This window comes from Notothenia rossii, assembly GCF_949606895.1.
Source record: "Notothenia rossii genome assembly, chromosome: 3".
NCBI classification, from domain to species: Eukaryota; Metazoa; Chordata; class Actinopteri; order Perciformes; family Nototheniidae; genus Notothenia; species Notothenia rossii.
Genome location: NC_136901.1, coordinates 63,200,793 through 63,224,767, shown reverse-complemented (window position 1 = coordinate 63,224,767; position 23,975 = coordinate 63,200,793). Strand labels below are relative to the sequence as shown.

General features: G+C 41.7%; 1 protein-coding gene across 1 annotated transcript; it reads left to right on the top strand.

Annotated features, from left to right (window-relative positions):
* Window positions 1–627: 627 nt before the first annotated feature.
* Window positions 628–23,398, top strand: LOC307033000 (lactosylceramide alpha-2,3-sialyltransferase-like; the record flags this gene model as incomplete). The annotated part of the gene is made up of 3 exons (XM_079671269.1): window positions 628–639; window positions 1,693–1,851; window positions 21,783–23,398. 3 exons carry the CDS (start codon window positions 628–630, stop codon window positions 22,038–22,040), a joined length of 429 nt encoding a protein of 142 aa, XP_079527395.1. The 3' UTR covers window positions 22,041–23,398.
* Between the last annotated feature and the right edge of the window lie 577 nt (window positions 23,399–23,975).

Below are 23,975 nucleotides of genomic sequence, written 5' to 3'. Positions count from 1 at the left end.
CTGAAGTTGTTGCGTTGCTTGCCATTTGGACTGATTTGATCAAATGGCAATATTTGCCACGTGTGACGTCACCGCCCGTTCGGGAGTGATCGGGGGCGTACTCTGCAAACTTCGGAACCAACATCGGTTTTTAACGTATATGTCATTTAATTATGACCAAACTTTAAACATTTTTATTTATTTTTATTCTGGTGATATCTAAACTACATGTTAAAAAACACCTGTGTTAGATGCATTACATGGCCTTTAAAGGCAGAGGGTGAAATTCAGTGAATACACGTATTTTACAGAGATGCTGTATGAGAAACCAAAGTGATTTTGGAAAATTGCATAATATAAATCTATTCTAGTAGACCTCAACAATGGAATTATGATCAGTGGAAATGGCCATGACATGGGACCTTTAAGTGTTTACCGCTAGAACAGTGCCCATTATATGTATTATATATATATATATAACAACTTTACTCTAAGCCTCCAGCAGACATCCTGCTGAATACACAGACACACAGCTGCGACTGTATACGGAGACGATAGGTTGGGACGTGTCATGTGTGCCGGAGAATATAGGTTGGGACGTGTCACTGTCACTACCCGATCCGCATCCCTTCCCGATCCCCATTGCGCATGTGCGATATGGTCAGCCATATTGGACAACTCCATACGGCAACTCAAATAGGACATTTGAAGTCTAGACGGCTGCCCGATTTGCATTGTGCATGCGAGAGTCATAAACGTCTCAAATATCTATACAAACATATTTTATGTTATTTTATTTTATTTGAAATCAAATTAAGGACATTCACAGTTAATGTAATTAGATATACATTATGAATGCCATACATATTGCATACATTCACAGTCTATATTTCTTCAGTATGATAGCTGTCTAACCGAAGTTAAATCCATTTCTCACTTACAGTATTCTGACAATGTACTTAACCCAATAAAAGGACCCAATAAAAGGAGTTGTTAGTCACGTGACATTCATGTCGGCCGGATGTCGCCAATGACGTTATAGGAGCGAAAATTCTGGATCTGCTTGTCAGCACCCCCCTTTTCTTCTTTTTTTTTTAGATGTGGGTACGTAGGAAAAGAGAGGGTTTTGTTTTCTGACACTTTGTGAGTTCCCTTACACACCGGGGACACATTTAACAGGTCCCCTTTAAATGAAAACAAGGATTTATTTAACAAATAACTAAGGTTGACTTTCCAGAAACATAATCATAATCCAAAGTCAAATCTTCATTTTATTTATTTTTAATTGTATTTTTGTTCTTTTTGGACTCCTTTGTTTACTCCTGTAAAATATCATCATTGTGTAACACTCGCGCTTCTATTGGCTAGCGCTCCAACACATTGTACGTGATAGGCTAAGGGGCGGGACATCTCTTAGTGGTTGACCAATCACAGCCGAGCCGGCCAGCTAACCAATCAGAGCAGACTGGGCTCTGGTTTCAGACAGAGGGTGAAGAGAGGTGCTGCAGCACTTGCAGTATGAGAAAAATAAAGAGCTTTTTGAACATTAAAGCATGGAAACATGTCACAGGAGAGGAACAACATACACATATGAACCTGAAAATGAGCAGAATAGGGCCCCTTTAACTTCTTATGTTTATATAAATATGGTGTGTAAAGATTCCTATTCTGTTGCAGGTAAATATGTATTTCTGTGTGTGCTTTGTGTTTCAGTCTCTTTGGGACTGGCTCTTCTTCTGGCAGAAGGTTCCGGATCATATCCCTCTGGAGCGGCACAGATTCAGACTCCTGAACCCTCTCGTCATCAGGGAGACGGCTCTTGAACTCCTGAAGTACCCTCCACCCAAACCCCGCCTCTGGGGAAAGGACCAGGTAATAGACTCATCCCAGACTACGGATTTGACTGTGACTATAGAGTCAACACAAAGCAAGCTGAATGAAACGTTGTTTTTATAGCTTGGTTGTAGCTACATATTACCACTAAACACATTTATCACTTACAACACCCACCTGACTGTATCATTTGCAGCTACAAACGGCTTTTGTTACTTCAGATTAGATTAGATATACTTTATTCATCCCAAATGGTTTTGTTGTTGTTATAGCAGCGTGTGGACAAGGCATTGAGTTAAAAATATAATAAAACTAAAATAAACAGAACAATTTCAAATAAATATATCAACAGTAGAAAGATGTATTTCGTGTCTCTAGAATTCACAAAATGAAATATACATAATAATTTATAAATTAATCTAATGGACCAAGCTGCTCATGCAAAAATAAAATGATAAAATGAATATGTTATACAAGGCTGCAAAGTAGTTGTAGTTTATTAAATGTAAATGCAATCGAGTAGAGTATAAATAGGATATGTACAAATTGTTCAGGGTTATTGAAAGGGAGAAACAGAGTGTGATCAGGTACAAAAAAAAGATATACAATTTATTATAATATTTAAAATATGCTTTATTTATCCCATCAGCATTGTTACATCAGCATGTTAACGAGGCATTGAGCTAAAAATAGCATACAAACAAACATTACAATTTAAAATATATGTTGATCAGTAGAAAGATACAGTATATACATAAAGAGTGTCTGAAGAATACACAATATATAATATACAGAATCATTTTGGAAATTACTCAAATGGATGAACTCACTTATTTAGTGAGAGAAACTCTCTCGGACTGGCCATTGGGAATACCGGGAGTTTCCCCGGTGGGCCGGTGCTGTGTGTGGTCCGGAGGGCCAAAAAAAAAGAAGAAAAGAAAAAAAATATTTTTTATTTTGCCTAAATCCTACCGGCCCACATTTGTAAGTATTCCGGAATCTCCCTTTTTTTTTTTTTGCTTACCTAAATCCTACCGGCCCACATTTGTAAGTGTTTACAGTTCTGTTTTATATGGGTGTTGAAGAAGAATTGGGAGGGATGAAACCCTCTTTAATGGTCACACATGCAGAGCACACAGCACACACAGTGAAATGTGTTCTCTGCTTTTAACCCATCCTAGTACCAGGAGTCTAGTACTAGGAGCAGTGGGCAGCTATTGTACAGCGCCCGGGGAGCAATGGGAGCAGAGTTGGGTTACTGTAATAATATTACTTTTGTCGGTAACGGAGTAGTGTAACGCGCTACTTTTTATAATTCAGTAATCACACTACAGTTACTAACATTGCCCCGACACGCGTTACTTCGTTACTTACTAAAATCAGTCATAATCAAACTGACAGACAAGAGGGGTTTCCGCCGCAGGTTTATATATGTATCAGGGTGTCCGCGGGGTCTTAAAAAGTATTAAAAGTTGATAAATCAATTTAGCGAAAATTAAGGCTATTAAAAAGTATTAAACGGCATTTTCCAAGGTATTAAGAAGGTTCACAGCAACGACAACATGAAACACCCTTTAATTTACTGAAACGACATGTCGGGAAACACCACAAGGCGGCCCCATGCATAGCGCGCCGTAAGGAAAAGAGAGGCAGTTACCGTTTATTAAATATTCTTATATTATTATACAGAGAACAGAGTCGTTATCAATTTGTTTTAAAGCTCAATAAATAACAAAGAAGACCTCTGACCGGCACTTTTTTATGTATGGAAGATTTAAACTTTAACGGACATGTTGACCGGCCGAACATTTTTTTTACGGAAACTCTGCCGCACGGTCCCCTCGTTCCTTGGAAGAGGCGGAGAGGTGGGTGTTTTTCATCTGCTGGTGGACTACCTGAGAGATATACAGCAGGAGAACACGCCGTCCACCGCGGAGAATAAACAGAAGGGCAACCATGGCAACCATGCTCCGGGGTCTTCTTCGCTGCTTTTGGTGTATTTTGGGCGGCAGCAGCGCCACTTACAGGCCTGACATATGTACTACAGCGTTTCCAGCATTTCCAGCGGTCTAGTGTGAACGGACACGTTAATTAATCGAATGCGTGTGAATGGAAGCCTTTTTTGCGCTTGCGTATGCGTTTTACCGTATGTGTCCTTGTGGGGCCGGGGTCTAAGCCAAACTATATCCGGTCACAGAGATCTGCTATTTTAAAGTAAAGTCAACACATATCGACCCTAGTATAGTCTATATTAAGAACGAGAAAAGTCTTAACATATACAGGACTGTCTCAGAAAATTAGAATATTGTGATAAAGTTCTTTATTTTCTGTAATGCAATTTAAAAAAACAAAAATGTCATACATTCTGGATTCATTACAAATCAACTGAAATATTGCAAGCCTTTTATTATTTTAATATTGCTGATTATGGCATACAGCTTAAGAAAACTCAAATATCCTATCTCTAAATATTAGAATATCATGAAAAAGTATACTAGTAGGGTGTTCAACGAATCACTTGAATCGTCTAATTAACTCGAAACACCTGCAAGGATTTCCTGAGCCTTGAAAAACACTCAGCTTGGTTCAGTAAACTAAATCACAAGTATGGGGAAGACTGCTGATCTGACTGCTGTCCAGAGGACCGTCATTGACACCCTCCATCAGGAGGGTAAGACACAAAAAGAAATTTCTCAAAGAGCAAGCTGTTCACAGAGTGCAGTTTCAAAGCACATCCACAAAAAGTCTGTTGGAAGGGGGAAATGTGGCAGGAAACGCTGCACAACCAAGAGAGATGACCGCAGCCTTAACAGCATTGTGAAGAAGAGTCGCTTCCAGAATTTGGGGGAGCTTCAAAGACAGTGGACTGAAGCTGGAGTCCAGGTATCAAAAGTCACTGTTCACAGACGTGTCCGGGAAATGGGCTACAATAGCCGTATTCCCATGGTCAAGCCACTTCTGAACTCAAGACAATGGAAGAGGCGTCTGACTTGGGCTAAGGAAAAAAAGCACTGGACAGTTGCACAGTGGTCCAAAGTCCTCTTTTCAGACGAAAGCAAGTTTTGTATTTCATTTGGAAGTCAAGGCGCCAGAGTCTGGAGAAAGGCTGGAGAGGAGCAAAATCCAAGTTGCTTGAAATCCAGTGTGAAGTTCCCACAGTCAGCGATGGTTTGGGGAGCCATGTCAGCTGCTAGTGTTGGTCCACTGTGTTTCATCAAGCCCAGAGTAAATGCAGCTGTGTACCAAGAGATTTTAGAGCACTACATGCTTCCGTCTGCTGAAAAGCTCTATGGAGATGAGGAATTCATTTTCCAGCATGATCTGGCACCTGCCCACAGTGCCAAAACCACCAGTAACTGGTGTACTGACCATGGCATTACTGTCCTCGATTGGCCTGCAAATTCCCCTGACCTGAACCCCATAGAGAATATGTGGGGTATTGTGAAGAAGAAGCTGAAAGACACCAGACCCAACAATGCTAATGAGCTAAAGGCCGCTATTGAAGCATCCTGGGCATCCATAACACCTCAGCAATGCCACAGGCTGATTGCCTCCATGCCACGCCGCATTGATGCAGTAATCCGTGCAAAAGGATTCCCAACCAAGTACTGAGTGCATTAATGGACATTTTCAAATGTTTGATTGTGTTTTGCTGTTATAAATCTTTTTTTTTTACTTGGTCTGAGGAACTATTCTAATTTTTTGAGATAGGATTTTTGAGTTTTCTTAAGCTGTATGCCATAATCAGCAATATTAAAATAATAAAAGGCTTGCAATATTTCAGTTGATTTGTAATGAATCCAGAATGTATGATATTTTTGTTTTTTTAATTGCATTACAGAAAATAAAGAACTTTATCACAATATTCTAATTTTCTGAGACAGTCCTGTATATCCTTTTTTATAGCCCAATTTAACCCCTGGGTATTTGTGAGGGAGCTCCTATATGGCATTACCCCGCTGAAGCTCACCAAAGTTTAACATATTTCATAGTTCAAAGTTTTGTCAATTGTTTTGTTTATTGTTCAAATACTGGTTTCTAATGTCTATATTGTAGACTAATGTAGACTATATTCACAGGGAGGTTGAAGTTCATGTGGAAAGGAGGCTTCAGTAGTCTGTCTGCACTCTGTTTAGTTTTGCTATCTTACAATCAATATAGTAAATGTGACGTAAAGTGTGTTGCCAATGTAACCGGTTAGAACTCAAAGTTGCGATGAGGTCTTAAAATGTATGGAAAGGGTCTTAAAAAAAGGTCTTAAAAGGTATTACATTTGACTTCAGGATTCCTGCATATACCCTGTGTACGTAATCTGCGCGACTTGCACGTCCACATCTCCACGTGCAGTGCTGCATAAACATGGCTGAGTCAGCGATAACTTTCGAGGGGTGGAGGTATGCCCATTATTTTGAGTTTGTGCGAAGAATAGACAGGAATGTGACGGTGAGGTGCAAACTGTGTCCAGGCCAGAATCTGTTATCCACTGCTGTAAACACCACGTCAAACCTCAACAAACACCTGCAAAGAACACATGCTAAGGTTAAGCTAACGCACACGCTATTTGTTGTTTGTTTATATCACGTGTCTGTTCTTCTTCTCTGTCTTCCGGTTGTTGCCTGTTTTGAATGACAAATACACACTACCGCCGCCTGCTGGTAAGGAGAGTTATTGCCACTCACGCATGCGCAGTTCGTACGTGCTCGACGAGTAAAGTAACGAGTAAAGTAACGAGTTACTTTACTCGTTACATTGTCAGAATACTGTAAGTGAGAAATGGATTTAACTTGATAGTAACAAAGTAGTGTAATATATTACTTTTTGTTAAAGTATTATGTAATATGTAATATATTACATTTTTTTTAGTAACGACCCCATCTCTGAATGGGAGTGAGGGGGGATAGTAGTATTACCAATCCCGCTTTCGTCACATTAGTATGCATACAAAGTGACAGGTGGGCCCGCCTCCAATTATACTAATGAGCTAAGTCCCGCCTCCCTTTGTTCGAGGTGGATGTCACACCTAGGTGTAATATCACACGTAGGTGTGAGATCCTTTGATGGATGTCTGAGGTGTCATCACACGTAGGTGTGAAATGCCCCCCTGTGTAGTGCCTTTGTTGTCTAATCCTTTGATGTGAGGGTTGAGGTGTTATAACAGGTAGGTGTGATTTCACACCGGTGTGTTATAAGCCTTTGATGTTAATCTATGTGTTGATTAAGGCAGGCTCTTTGAAGTTGTGCGTGAGACTATCTGGCCCCTGTCCCCTCACAACCCATTGTTGTCTAATCTAATTAGCCTTTGATGTCTGTCCTTTGATGTTTGTCCTTTGATGTGAGGGTTGAGGTGTTATAACATGCAGGTGTGATTTCACACCGGCATGTTACAAGCCTCTGATGTTAATATGGGTGTTGATTGAGGCAGTTTCTTTGAAGTTGTGCGTGAGATTGTCTAGCCCCCGGCCTCTCCCCCTTTCCCCACCCCTTCCTGTCACACGATATGAGCCCCGAAGATAGTGGGGGTGGAGATAGATGAAGAAGAGAAATCCATGCTAAATAAAAAGCCAGGGATTTGGTTGATATTGTGGAGAGGGTGATACATCGGTACAGAGAAGAAATCTGCAACGGATGACGAGTCAGTCACCCCGGCCAGAGGCAACACGATTGTCTGAATGACATGCCTGATTTTTTCTTCAGAAACAATTACAACGCGTTAATGAAAAGACTCTGGCTCACCGACTTCATTACTGAGATCGACCAGACTCTTATTTATAAAGACATTTTCACGGATGATTGGAGGATCCAAGGCGCTTCGGCTTTTCTGCACAATCTCAAAAATTGCAGACGCCTCAAGGAGAGACTTGAAAAGAGCCCCCGTCCCCTAACAGCCCCGGCCTCTCCCCCTTTCTCCACCCCTTCCTGTCACACGATATGAGGCCAGAAGATAGTGGGGGTGGAGTTAGGTCTAAACAAAGAAATTCATGCAGACTAAATAAAAGACAGTCATTTCCACTCACTAAGACACCTAAAACCCTCACATCAGAGGATAGACATCAAAGGCTAATTAGATTAAACAACAAAGGGCTGTGAGGGGACAGGGGCCAGACAGTCTCACGCACAACTTCAAAGAGACTGCCTTAATCAGCACATAGATTAACATCAGAGGCTTATAACACACCGGTGTGAAATCACACCTACCTGTTATAACACCTCAACCCTCACATCGAAGGATTAGACAACAAAGGCGCTACACAGGGGGGCATTTCACACCTACGTGTGTTGACACCTCACCCCTCACATCAAAGGATCTCACACCTCGAACAAAGGGAGGCGGGACTTAGCTCATTAGCTTAATTGGGGGCGGGCCCACCTGTCACTTTTCATGCATACTAATGTGATTGAAGCAGGATTGGTAATACTACTGGGGATTTCCGGTGCCTTGCTCAAGGGCACCACGGCAGGGCAGGAGGTGAACTGGAACCTCTCCAAGTAGAAGTCCACACTCCAAATGTAGGTCTGGTTGGGGACTTGAACCGGCGACCCTACGGCTCACAGTCCAAGCCCTACTGACTGCCACAGATTTAGTCCCTAATTTTGCTCTCAAAGTGCACCAGATTGATGCATTTAACTTCAACATTTAAAAAAATATCTTCCCGGGGGAGCTTGCCCCCAGACCCCCTTGGAGGAGGTGAGGTCCACCACCTGCCCACAACCCCTGTTAAATTGTCTCACCCACATTGAGGATGCTTCCTACGCCCATGTTTTATTCCATGTGTCAAGTCAGGCAAATTGGGTCCAAATGTTTTTGCATCAATGATCTGTTAACATTAAAATCAATAAATATATGCTGTAACTATTTTTCTCTAGGCAACTCAAGGGCTCAGGTAATATGATTACTATATGAATAATTGTCCAAAATAACATAAAATGCATAGGCTTTTTTGTTAAGTAACGCCGATATATGCCGCGCATTAAGTGGGCCTGTCTGTCAATTAATCCCCGGGCCACTTTTTCCCCCCAGTCCGCCCCTGGCCTTTGCAGACCATTTACATGCACTAAAACTTGTATAACACACTACAAGAAAGTGTAAGAGTCGGAAGGAGCTGATCATTTATTCCGGCAAATTACTCAGACCTACTAATTAACCTAACCGAAGTTATTGAGTCTATGTAAGTTTGCTGCTTGGTTCAGATCCACCAACGTCAGCAAGATCTCACCTCTATTAACTCCTGAAGAACCAAGTTCAATTAACTGCTGTTTCAATTCAGACAACTCTCTTAATCTGTTTAAGCAATCCCGAAGGATTTTTATATCAGTAAATGAGGTGTGGCCCTACCTAAGTGTGAGTGTGGCAGTGTGCAATCTTACCTTTGAAGCAGGAGAGTATGGGCTCAGAACAGTCTCATAATACACACATGCACACAGAAGGATTTACACTTGTATTTCATGATCCGCAAAAGGATTCACACTTGTATTTCCGGATCCACACTTGTGTTTTTCAATGCACACACAAATGTGTTCCGTTTCATATACAGAAAAAGTTTTAAATGTGTATTTTTGATCCACACATATTTGTTTTCCGTTTAAAACCTCTGAACCTGCAAACACAAACCGCTTTCTTTGCATGGATCGCTGTGCATTCGTGTGTGGGTTTTTTGAGACTCCCCTGACGGTCAGCCGATTCGTACTCGTAATTTTTTCTATCTATAGCCAATCAGATGTCTCCTCAATTCTAAGCCAATCACATGAGCGCGCCCCCACGAGGGTAGATTTCTTGCGTTCATGACGTAGCGCTTCATGTACGCATTTTGCGCAGTCCGGAGCTGACAGGTCCATGGAGCTAATCTCAGGACACCTCCACTCTCAGTACATTGCCACTTTCCAAACAGGAAATGCACGCAAATACAAGCCTTTATATTATTAAGGTACAGCGCCACTTTCCGAACCATTGATGAATGCTTGTGTGTACACAAAAACGGCAGGCAAAAAACGGCAGGCAAAACCGTTTTGAATGTGTGTTTCCTGTATGGCGAACACAGCTGCTTTATTTATGTCTGTATTAAGTTGTTATGAGTGTGGAGGGAGCAGCTACAGGTTAGCTTAGCCTAATCGATCAGTGCACTACGAAACCAGTGCTAGACAGTGAACTGTCAACGGGGGGGAGCCCGGCCGGCCATTATCGGCCGATATTCACTCTAAATAGTTTGATCGGTGCTAAAGGCCGATCAGGAGAGCTGGATCTGATCGATATGGACATAAACGTGAGTGAAGTGTAACCGGACGCGAGAGAGAGATCAGAACAGCTGCTGAGTCAGAGACAGAGACACGCAGCTCTGCATGATCACCTGACGCTCCGCCCTCTGTTTAGCGAGCTGACCGGACTGCGCAAAATGCGTATATGAAGTGTCATGAACGCAATAAATTATACCCTCGTGGGGGCGCCCTCATGTGATTGGCTTAGACTGGAGGAGACATCTGATTGGCTATAGATGAGAGAAATTACAAGTATGAATTGGGTGAGCGTCATGGGAGTCTCAAAAAACCCACACAAAAATGCACAGCGATCCGTGCACAGAAAGCGGTTTGTGTTTGCAGGTGCCGAGGATTTAAACGGAAAACAAATATGTGAGGATCAAAAATACACATGTAAAACTTTTTTCTGTGTTTTATTTACATGTATATGAAACGGAAAACATTTGTGTGTGCATTGAAAGACACAAGTGTGGATCCGGAAATGCAACTGTGAATCCTTTTGCGGATCATGAAATGCAAGTGTGAATCCTTCTGTGTGCATGTGTGTATTATGAGACTGTTCTGAGCCCATAGGAGAGGAGAGTGCAGATGTCTTTTAAGTTGTCCCAATCCAAAAGGTGGGATCAGTTTATTTGAAGAAAAATAGGTCCAAACTTATACAGGGTTTTTACCTTCTCTCTTTACAACATTATAATCATACTAAACATATCATGCTGGGGTTATTTTCTATTCTAAAACCTTAATTCATAGTTTACCCATTAAAGTCTTCCGACAAAATCCAAAAAGAATTTCATCGGTGTGGCGAAGGTTCTCTAATTAGTCCTAAAATCCCGACACATTTAAGAATGGTAAGAATCCCAACACATTTAAGAATCGTAGGTTTAAAAATCCCAACACATTTAAGAATGGTAGGTTTCCCAACACATTTAAGAATGGTGGTGTGACAGTCGCAGTTTGATATCAGTGTTTCTTATAAACTGTAGGGGCAGGGGAAAAGGTTAAGGCAGGTACTTTAGATTCAAATGAAAATCTATGATGCATCCTCGCAACTACAGTCATTAAGTGTCCACTTTTGTGTAAGGTTTGGTGGACTTTTTGTTAGGTTTTGTTTGTTTTGTTTGGCTCAAACTGTGAATACAGTACACTTGAATAACGCAGGAAACCTGTCTTTGTTTATTTTTTCGAATGTATGCATATAGCCTGTAGTTAATACATTTCCGTGGGGACTATTTTGGGGAATAAGCAGATTATCCGTTTATTATTTCTGTTTACCTTTTTATAATATTATTTCATTCAAGAACCCCTTGTGCGTTTAATTAACACAACTATTTTATAGAGTTGATCGTTACAGATGGTGGCCAGTATAGGGAGTGAAATGTGATTTTAAAAATCTGATATTATTTAAAGGGAACATTTGTGGAGATTTTGAAACTGCCAATTGGGATATTTGTGTTTACTGAGACACTACAAGCCTATGTATTGAATTGTATTGATTGGATGAGAAAAGAAAAACTTGTTCTGTACTTGTGTAAAATAACCAAAGTCAAGCAATGGCTTCTGAAGAAAATGTACATCAAAATATGGAAGCACACTTAGAAGAGGATGAGCCTGAAGAAGGTAGTATAGTACAGGAGACTAGTTGGTCAAAACAGAGGTGATGCATGGATAACAAGAAGAAAATATATTACTGATATTACCTCTTTGATCGGTTCTCTTTATATATCTGATGCGGAGCAGGAGGAAAGTGTAGGAGATTGGGATAGTACAGCTTACCATGCATATCCTGCTCTTGCATCTTTCTCCACAGACTTGGGAATAGTTACAGAGAGAGTTAACTCCCTTGAGGCTGATTTTAGAGATTCAGTTGATAGTGCGCTAAACCGAGAAGATAGCATCAGAGGCTTCGTGAATAAGAATGTTGAAGCACTGGAGCATCATGTTATGTCAACTTTGAAAAACTTTGAAGAGAAACTGGTGGACTGTTTACAAAGGCGTGATGAAAAATGGAAGGCAGAAATCCAAAGGCTGAAGCGCGCCAGCCTCCCTGCTGTCCATAGGCCCTTTGTCAGTGCTGGTGCTAGTTTTCAGACGTCTTATGGTCGCACCACTCCAGCTCCAACACCTCTCATCAGTGCCTCTCACACCCATGCTCCTTCTCTTGGTACTGACACTCAGGTGTCGGGTCCTCATATTAGTGATCCACTCCTACTCATTCAGTTCCCTCTGCTGGGGTTTCTGTCGGCCGAGCAGAGATTGCCAGAAGAGAACTTGATACTATTGATGCTGCGCCACACGGCAGGACATCATTCACTGATCTACTTCCGCTGGGACAACCACCAGGAGTCATTGACAATATAAACCCCATCACACCTTTAGGAGCGGTATGCCGCCATACAACCAGTATGCCGGTGGTGTATTCAAAGCCTGTCATTCATATGGAGTTCCCCTCTTTTGGTGGTTCCAGGGAGGTTGGAGAGGTTTTGAACTTTGTGGATCGCTGTGAAACATTCTTTGAAGTTAGGCCATTAACAGATGCAGAGCTAATAAGGGCTTTATCTGGGGTTCTTAAGGAGCCAGCGCATAGTTGGTGGTGTGTAGCAAAAAGCACAGTACACAACTGGCCAGAATTCAAAGAAGCTTTTCATGCAGCTTTCCTACTCCTGATTACCTCATGGAAGTGGAGTAGAAGTTGAGGGATATGGTGCAGTTACCTGAATAGTGTTTGAGGGATTTTGCCTCTGATTACCGAGCCCTTTGTCTACGATGGAAACCCGATATCACCGAGGCGGAGTTGGTGAGGAAAATACTCAATAACTGTAGAATAGCTGGTTGCCTTCGGGGCACTGTCAGAACTGTGGACCAACTGTTTCAAAAAGCAGGGAGACGAGACGAGGGGTAAGAATATAACAATTGTTTATTTTTAGTAAACAATGTAGTGCAAGGAACCAGCCACAGGTCCCCGAGCCTGGCATGGAGAGAGTGCCCAGAGGAGTGAGAGAGACGTATCCGGCTGGGCTCCTTCTATATACTTTTCCCCAGGTGTAGCTCATCAGGCAGGTATCCTCCCCGACAGGTGCAGCTCATCACCACCGGAACCTGTGAACACCCACAAAGCACACACAAACAGACAGCACCCCACGTAGTGTGGAGGGGTCGTCACAGTGTAAATAGGCACATTAGTGGAAAAAGATTGCACAGCTGCAAAAGAATATTGGGGAAAAGTGGATCAACAAAAAGCAAAAGAGAAATTGAACAAAAGGCCCCAGGAAAAGTGGAGCGCTAAGAAACCTGCTGATGTAGTGGCCATAGTGCAGAGAGGGAAGAGAAATCCAGTAAGTCTCCTACATGTTCCCGTAGAGGTGAGAGGAATGCAGTGTAAAGCTGTATTTCCCTCATGCGGCACAGCCAATAGCTGGATGTAGTCCGGAAAGGGGAGCCACTGAAGCCCAGTGAGAACCAAAGCTTTGCTCTGGCTGATGGGAAGACATGCCATGGAGCCTTAGGAAAGGTACAGCTACTCTACGGCTGGCATGAGATGATGTGTTCGCTAGAAACATACATCATCGATGACAACAACCTGGCATTCCCCATCATTCTAGGCTTGGATTTCCTAACCGAGACCTCAACCATTATCAACCTGTGAGACCGAACATATGGAGTAAAGGGGCCAAGGGATTACGTGTTCTATTCATTCCTTTCTCAACCTGCTGAGATCCCGGCAGCTCACCCCAGTGTTAGTCTCATAATGGCCCTTCCGCTGTCCAAGTCATTTCCTATTCAAGAAGAGACTGCCCCAGATTTTTCAGCTCATCCACCAGAGGTTAGAGAAATCTTGAAGGCTTGGCCAAAGGTGTGTTCAGGCAGTTTAGGAAAAACTAAGGTAGAGGAGCACAAGATATTTACTACAGACGAGGTTCCAGTGCGCTGCAAAGCATACAGGGTATCACCCCACAAGCGTCAAATCATAATAGACCAGGTAGAGCAGATGCTTAGGGATGGCATTATTGAACCATCACAGTCAGCCTGGGCGTCCCCAGTGGTCTTGGTGCCAAAACCTGACATGTCCCCAAGATTCTGTGTTGACTTTCGACCTCTAAATGCTAAGACTCTGCAAGATGCCTATCCTATGCCACTTATTCATGAGTTGTTGGAGTCATTGCATGTAGCCTCATTCTTCAGTACCCTTGATCTAAAATCAGGCTACTGGCAAGTGCCAATGTCAGAGAAAAGCAAGGCCAAGACAACAGTAATCACACCGATAGGCCTCTACCAGTTCAAGTGCATGCCATTTGGGCTGAAGAACGCCGGTGCATCTTTCCAGCGATTGATGGAAAAGGTCCTGGGAGAGCTGAGGGGAAAAATCTGCTTTGTGTATATTGATGTCATCATCTTTTCACCCTCACGAGAACAGCACCTCAACGATTTAAACGCTGTGATGAAGAGACTTCATGAGGCCAATTTAACACTCAATCTGAAAAAATGCCATTTCTTCCAGCAAGAGTTAAAGTTCCTTGGCCATATAGTGTCTGAGAAAGGGGTTCAGGTGGATCCAGATAAAACACTGGCAGTGAAAGAATATCCTACTCCTACAAATATCAAGTCACTGCAACGATTTCTGGGACTTGTGGGATGGTACCACAAATTAATTTCCCACTTTGCAGATATGGCAGCTCCCTTGCATCGCCTGACAAGGAAAGCGGTGGAGTGGATATGGAGCGAAGAATGCCAGCAAAGCTTTGAACACTTGAAACAGGCTATGGTCAGTGCTCCCATCCTAACACAACCTAACCACTCAATTCCTTTTGAGGTGCACACAGACGCTAGTGACGCCGGTTTGGGTGCAGTCTTCGTCCAAGCTACTGAGGAAGGGGAGCAGGTGATAGCTTATGCTTCACGGGGATTGAGAGGAGCCGAGTGTAACTACTCCACATCAGAAAAGGAATGTCTAGTTGTTGTATGGGCTGTTGAAAAGTGGCAACATTTTCTTGAGGGAAAATAATTCACTGTATACACAGACCATGCCGCTCTGACTTGGGCCTTCAACTGTCCGAAGACCTCTTCCCGGCTGACTAGGTGGATATTACGACTCCAGCAAATTTCAATTTAGGTTCCAATACAGAAAAAGCCTGCACAACATTGTGCCTGATGCCCTGTCCAGAGCGGTTGCACATCCATCCGCAACTCTGTATGTTGCCTCAAACACCTCTCACTGTACTTCTGACTTACCAACCACCCTATCAGACATACGAGAGGCCCAGGAAAGGGACCCTGAAATCAGTGACATGGCAAAAAGAGTCTGTTGCCATTTTTAAGCCAAATAGGATAGGGTACACTGTGTTACAGGGTATTCTGTATCGGCGGTCGCCTGTGAGAGTAGGGGGAGACAAATATCAGCTAGTGGTTCCCAAGAGTCTAGTAACATCTTTTCTGGAGTACTTCCACAACCATCCCCTGAGTGGACATCTGGGCAGGCTTAAGACTCTTCTTAAGATCCTTGAGGTGGCCATGTGGTAGTCTGTTAGGAAGGATGTGTGGGCCCATATAAAGTGTTGCAACACCTGCCAGGCCTACAAAGCCAATAATCAAAAACCAGCGGGGTTCATGCAGCCTACCCCTGTGGAGGAGCCCTGGGAAAAGCTGGGGATTGATCTTATGGGACCTTTTCCCCGCAGTAAAAAAGGCAATTCCTTTCTCCTCGTGGTTGTGGATTATTTCACAAAGTGGGTTGAGATGTTTCCCCTAAAAGACAGCAAAACTCACAAGATTGTTGCCGTCTTGAAAGATGAGATCTTCACCCGTTTTGGTGTCCCACGTGAGTTGGTTTCTGATCCGGGAGCGCAGTTGACTGGCCATGAAATGGCCAACCTATGTAAATCCTGGGGAGTCACACAAAAGTTCACCACCAGCTATCATCCTTAAGCCAATCTCACGGAACGGTCCAACCAGACCATCAAAACGATGATTGCTTCTTATGTGGGGACACAACATAAGAACTGGGTTCAAATCAGGGAATTTCGTTTTACCGTCAATGCTGCCTATCATGAAACAACGGGGCAAACACCTGCAGTCCTGGCACTCGGAAGATCCCTGAAAGGCCCACTGGAGAGGTTGATCAGCCCTCCACCTCCACCTCATCAACCTACATATACGCTACTGGAAAGACAACAAAAAATGGTGGAACAAGTAAAAAAGAGAGTTGGAGTATGCCAAGCCAGACAAGCCAAGTATTATAATACCCACAGGAGAGGTGCACAACTCCTGCTGGGAGACCTGGTCTGGGTCCGCACTCACCCACTCTCTAAAGCATCAGAGAACTTCTCAGCAAAGCTTGCGCCTAAATGGTCGGGTCCAGCTACAGTGTTGAGAAAATTAGGCCCTATCAATTACCAAATAAAGTGGAACGGCCAAAACAAGAAAATGGACACTATCAATGTGGTCAACCTAAAGCCCTACTTCGGGGTGCAGCCCCTCATACCTCCGGTGGGGGGGGGGGGGGGGATCTGTGACAGTCGCAGTTTGATATCAGTGTTTCTTATAAACTGTAGGGGCAGGGGAAAAGGTTAAGGTAGGTACTTCAGATTCAAATGAAAATCTATGATGCATTCTCACAACTACAGTCATTAAGTGTCCACTTTTGTGTAAGGTTTGGGGGTGTGGTTTTGCAAGCCTCATTTGCAGATTCACCTGTTGCGGCGCGCCCAGAGGCTTTTTAGTGGGCGCGTCACCGGGATGCCAGGGGTGGTTCTCACGGGAGGAGGAAGAATGAGTGCGGGTATTCAGCGAGATATTCAAGTTTTCCTCAGCATGTGTATATATATGTTAAAGAGCAACTTCCAGGTTAAAGACACTTGTGAATAAATGTGTAGGAAAATGATGAATACACTAGATTTTCAAAAAAATATACATAAATATACACTACAGTGACATCTGGCGTCGTTTTTGTAAGAAATGTTCACTTCCGCATAAAAAAGCCTCGGCACGTGACCTCCCGCGTGTGACGTAACACGGGGAACACAAGGGAGAGAGCGGCCGGTGTAACGTATTAATAAACATGGATCCCAATGCTAGTTTCGACACAGAAGACACAGAAGAAGTTGAACATGAATATTCGAATGCATATGACGGACCACAACCTTATAATTATGAGCCTGCTAGGCGTCCAAGAGACCAGGAGCAGCCAAGGATTAGAAGAAATAACGGCCATCGGAGAGAAATTGAGCTGTGGTGTGAGGAGAACCAGTGGAGAACTGGGCAGCTATCTTGGTGAGTGACCGGCGTTAGCTACAGAATGTTAGCGAACGTCACATCACAACATTGTAAAGTTAGCTATCATATATCAGGCTATAACTAAAGCAGCATTGATAATATAGTAACGTTACTGGCAGGACTGTTGATACTGATCCATAACAGAAACTAATGCGCAAGTATCAGCCGTATCTCGCGTTACCTAATGCAACTCCACATTACGGTGCTGTGTACCGGAGGAGAGACGCGAGATACGGCTGATACTTGACGATCTGGCGGAGAAAGGTTGTGGAGCCTCCGTTGATATGTCGTTGTAAATGGCTTGATGGAAAGCAGGTGTGTAGTCGGGGAGGGTGCACAGCTGATTGCAGCAGGTGAGTGGAGGTTGAGCCGGGAGCCAGGAGTGACAGCCACCACGCACACACAAACAACACAGACAGGGGGAAACAAACAAACACAAAGGAGACGGCTGGAGCAGTACAGCCACCACAGCGTTACCTAATACAACTCCACACTATGTCTTACGGTGCCGTGTACCGGAGGGGGGAGAGAGAGAGAGCAGCGAAGGGGGGGGGGGGGAGAGAGAAGTAATACGGTTTCCTGATAACGCTGTGGAGAGTATGTGCTGCAGGGAGGTGGATGCACAACGCACCCAGGAACGAACGCTAGCTCCGGTCCTTTTTACTGTGGACTCGATGTCCTGACAGGCTGGTATTTGTGCAACCTGCACAAACACAATACTGCACCATGATTACAAATGGTGAAATACAATGTAAAACTACCGAAAAATACCAGCTCCTTAAAACACAACCGCTCTACTCAACGCAACTCTACTATACCCGCGGTTAGAGAGCGGAGATGTGTCCCCTTTGTGATGTAATATGACGCGTTTGACGTATGACCTTAAAAAAAAGCAGTTTTTAAGAGCAGAGCTCAAAATTGCTCCTTTCCCTCTGAATTCCTGCCCTTATATCTCATAAAACATATCAAATCCTGCATTCACTTTTTTAATTGTAATTTTCAAGCAAGTTTAACCATAAATGTAGAATAAATAAAAACCTGCAAGATGCTCTTTAAATGCAACGGGGGAAATAACTGAAGATAACCATATGGGAATATTGCATCGACCGACCTGGAAGCATGTCTCCTTGGAGAGGACGCACAGAGAGAATGAGAGATTCTCTCCAACGTATGGTGAGATCGCTCCTTTGTGCCATGCGGATCATCCTGTTTCCTTTTTTGTGGATTATAGCCTAAATAGGCACTACAAACATTTCTGTTGTTGACGCCGACGGGCGCAGGAGCAAGAGCTTTTTTTTGTGTTTCAATTTTGCCTGGATTAGACCAAAAGACAATTTCAGTGTATCGTGAGTGGACTTTTTGTTAGGTTTTGTTTGGCTCAAACTGTGAATACAGTACACTTGAATAACGCAGGAAACCTGTCTTTGTCTATTTTTTGAATGTATGCATATAGCCTGTAGTTAATACATTTCCGTGGGGACTATTTTGGGGAAAAAGCAGATTATCCGTTTATTATTTCTGTTTACCTTTTTATAATATTATTTCATTCAAGAACCCCTTGTGCGTTTAATTAACACAACTATTTTATATAGTTGATCATTACAGTGGGTTTAAAAATCCCAACACATTTAAGAATGGTAGGTTTAAGAATCCCAACACATTTAAGAATGGTAGGTTTAAGAAGTCCGGTTTCCGTTCCGCCCACAGCACTGAAACAGCTCTGGTCAGGGTCACAAACAACCTATTGCTTCCTCACTGTCACCATCATCGTCACCGCTCCCATCAACATCCCTTAACACCTGCATTGAGGAGATAAAGGCCTGGATGCGAGAAAACTTCCTGCAACTAAATAGCTACAACACAGAAGCTATTTTAGTTGGCACACCAAACCAGGTCCAGTCATCCCCCATAACCCACATGACCTTTTCTGGACAAAACATACCCCTCTCCACAGCAGTTACCAACCTGGGTGTAACCTTTGATTCCCACATCAAACACCTATGCAAAACCTCCTTCTACCACCTCAGGAACATTGCAAAACTCCGTCCCACACTCTCCCTGTCAGATGCTGAACAACTGGTCCATGCCTTCGTCTCCTCAAGGCTAAATTACTGCAACGCTCTCCTCATCGGGACTCCTAGCGGGAGCCTTCAGAAGCTCCAATATGTACAGAACTACAGAACAGTGCCGCTAGGATCCTGATGAGGGTGAGAAAATACAACCACATCACACCCGTCCTTCATTCCCTCCACTGGCTTCCTGTCTCATTCAGGATCGAATACAAGATCGCACTACTGACCCATCAATGCATCCACGGGAACGCTCCTCCATACCTGAAGGAACTTCTCACATCTCAAACCTCCACACGAAACCTCCGTTCCACAACTAACCATCGGCTTCGGCCCCCGAGGAACAAACTCCACACAATGGGGGATCGGGCTTTCTGTGCAGCTGCTCCTCGTCTGTGGAATTCCCTCCCAGACCACCTGAGGACTCCACAGACCACTGACGCCTTCAAGAAAGGCTTAAAAACCTTTCTTTTTAAAAAAGCTTTTGATTAAACTTTTGTTTATTTTGTTTGTTTTTATTATGCCTCCTGTAGCACCTTGGGATTGCTGTGAGCAATGAAATGTGCTTTATAAATCAAATGTATTATTATTAATATTATTAATTCCAACACATTTAGGAATGGTAGGTTTAACAATTCCGTTCAAAACTTTCATCTAAACCATTCCCTCAGCATTCAATACACAGAGATTTAAGCAATATTTACCAAGTTAGAGAGAACCTTACCGAGAGCAAAAACCCAGCTCTGAGGGAGAGAGCTTTTACCGGGAGAGAGTATACCAGGGGAACCCCCCCCCCCTCTCTCTCCAGGTTGCTCCCTATCCGCCAGTGTCTTTATGCTCAAAAACAGGATATAAAAACCTAAAGACACCTCCTCCATAGCCATGTTTGTGTAAAAAGGACATGACCCCTACTCTGCAGGACTTCCAAAACATTATTCTCTGCTATGACATAACCACCTTTTTGGGGCCCCAATGTATTTGTCCTTAAGTCAGGAGCCCCCCTCCCTGTGTACTGCTGTGAGGGAAGAGGGAAGAAACTGTCTCTCCCTTATCAGTGAAACCTATAAATCATTATAGGCCTTACACACTCAACTTAACAAACCATTTGTGTATTGTTTATACTGTAAATATAGAAAATAATAAAATATGAAGCATTTTCATTGTGGGTTATACATGAATATAATTGATTATATTTGATTATAACTAACTTTTGTTTTAATTATTCAACCTGATATGGAGATCTCAACAAAAGGGAAGACCAAAAAGCATAATAGGGCCCCTTTAACAGTCAAATCAATTTGTTGACACACTTTTAAACAAGGAGTGTAGTCTTTTATGTTCCTGCATATTAAACATTATGTCCTCTAACTTCCTCTGCATTGAACCTGTTTCCACAGTTTGTGTTTGGTCTTGCATCACTAATCTAACACTGATTAAACCAGGTCCACCCTCTGTAATCGCCACTATTGTGGTTTAGTACCCTAAAAATACTCCATTTCAAAATGAGACCAAACTGTTCGACACATTTCACTTGTGGTCTAAAAAAGGTGGCTTTTTCTTTTAGCTTAGCTTGTTGCTAGAAATGCCTTTTCTGTTACTGAAATTGTTGTGGATCTCGTGCGCCCCCTACTGGTTGGCTAAAACAAGATAGAGTTCAGCAGTCAATGGTGGTATAAGCTCACAAAATATTGGTTTATTGATCCAGTAGTATGTGAGAATAGCTACCGCCAGACACACAGATATATAGGGGTGAACCATTTGGAAAACATAACTAATTGCAATTATTTAGACTAATATTGCAGTTGCACATATCAGAAACAATCAGAATACTTGTATTTATCTGGGAGGAAACTGGGTTTGAAGGAAGAATGAAATAAATGAAAAGATAATTATATAAACATAAGAAATTAAAGAAACAATGTGTGATCAAATAGAATCATTTATATAAACATAAGAAGTAAAATAAATAACATGTGAAAAAATAAATATATTTTTGTCACCATAAGAAGTAAATCAAATGTCCAATAAACGCTAAAAGAAATAGAAATAAAATATTAAAAAGAAACTAATAATTTGCGATTACAAGATCAAATAAAGTAACAAATATTTATACAAACATAAGAAGTTAATAAAAAATGGAATGAAAAAGCGATATCAGTATGATGAGGGAATGTATATTCTTTAAACACTATCCACATTATCATTAAGAAATATACTAAAATGATCATAAAGTAAACTGAGATTCTTTCTCATTTCCTGGTTTAGGACTCATTCCTGCTCTAATCTATTGGGATTTTAAAGTTTATAAAATGTTGATTAATTGTGTAGCCCTGCAGATATATGCTCATAGAAACGCGTGAAAAATAACATGGTGGTTTTCTGCAGAATGTGCCCACCATGGGGGTATCTGCACTGAACTTGGCCAGCCTGCTGTGTGACGAGGTGAGCCTGGCAGGCTTCGGCTACAACCTCTCCCAGCAGGGGGCGCCGCTGCACTACTTCGACCAGCTGCCGATGAGCGCCATGCTGCGGCAGACAACTCACAACGTGGACCGGGAGACCCAGCTCCTCCAGAAGCTCGTCAGGGAAGGGGCCGTCACAGACCTGACTGGGGGGGTACACTGCTCCTTCTGCCCCAGCTGAACACTTTTCACCTAGAAACGTCTGAGAAGCCAGGAATAAAATAATATTTAGGTGAGAAAAACTTGAAAGATGGGAATAAATCTAGTCTTATATATGTGAATTTGTCATTAAGTGCTTTATACAGAAGCCCTGAGAGGCAAATAAGAAAACAAATGTAGTTAAACATTTTCTTTGTCCGATCTTAATTGTGTTTATGACTTGATAACCTGATGAAAAAAGGTATGGTTAAAAAATAATTTCTTAAAAAAATAATTAGGGAATTTGTTAGAAAAAAAGGTTTTGTCAGAATGGCCGTATCAAGTTACTATTTTAAAAAATCCATTTGTGAGACCTTTTGCCATTTTATTTTTGCATGATGTTTTTAAATACTAACAAAATGCTATTTAACAATTGTTTGAACTTAAAAAAAAAATGATTGTCAAAACTTTTTTTCTACCAGTTTCACAGATAAACAACAATCATGAATCCTATAAAGTGTTCCCTGAAAAAAAAATCTTCACCTATTCTAAGGTCATAAACAAAGTACATTCATTTTTGTATCCGACTTAAAAAACTAAAAATAATTAATTTTCTTAATTGCCTTTTTCGGGCTTCTGTAGCTTGAAGAACAAAATTGAAGTCACTGTAAATGAGAGCCTTCTGAAAACATCAGTCTTGTTGTTATGATACTCTTAATGCATAGACAACTCACGCACATTTGGAATGAAGAAGGTCTCAATATGTATTATTACTGCCTTATTTTTGTCATAATAGTTCTCTAAGTACAAATGATTCTATCAAAGCATCTTCCACAGAGTTTAATGTGGTACATTGCATTTTAAGGAGGTAAAGCTTATGTGTTCGTGGTGACACTTTAACACATAGATCTGTAGTTACAGTTTACTTTTTGAAGGGGTTGAACATATGTGAATTAACTATCTTTATCAGCACGTCAACAACATTACACTATAAATTAGCAACTATACAATTCCTTTGTTGGTTCTGTATGTGGTTTTATTTAGGAGTTGACATGTTTCACACCTGCATTTAAATTGTATTCTACTTATGTGTGCACTGTAAACATTCCTTTAATTTATGTTGTCACTATTCTGTTCTTACTTTGTCTCATTTTGAAAGACCTTATCATTTCGTATGTCTTCATTTATTGAATAGACACATCTCATATAGCTCAAATCTGGAACAGTTAATGAAAAAAAAGAAACTGTACATATTAAAAACAATCTAAATGTCAATGTCACTGTAAATGTTCACATATAGTTCTTTTTTATACTAAATGTTCTGTAATTATCAGTCTTAATTTATTGTTTTGTTTTTACACCTTGTTATTATTAAAATATACATATGGTGTTACTGCATAATTGAGTGGTTCATTTGCATGTTAATGATTATTCACTGATTTTCTTAAAATTACAAATAATGAAATGTCCTTGTTTATGTTCCATTCAGTTGAATGCACTACCAGTATCCATGGTAACAGCTTCCACTGCTCTACACTTCAAATGTGTAATAAGCAATTTATGTACTTTTCAAAGTGTAAAGGTAACTTTCCTCCAGGTTAAATATGACTTCTCGGCCACTCTAAATCAGAGTGTGACTTCCTGCCCCAGAGTCAACAGGAAACACTATGACCTTCAATTACTGGTTATTACCATGGTTATTACACAACAAAAGTTGCATCGTGTCATGCAGTCATACAATAAGTGATTTTTTAAAGTTAATCTATATTTTAAAGATATAATACGTATTTTTAAAGATACCTTCTTAAACATTATACTATGTTCGACTCTACTTTACATGTATTATGACCGGAAATAAGGCAATTTTTCCTTTTCAAATTAAGAGTTCTAAAAACAAACCGCAATCGCTACAATATGAAAAGACAATCTAGGAAGACAATAGTTCTATCTAAGTAGACTTCAGAATATTTCTAATGAA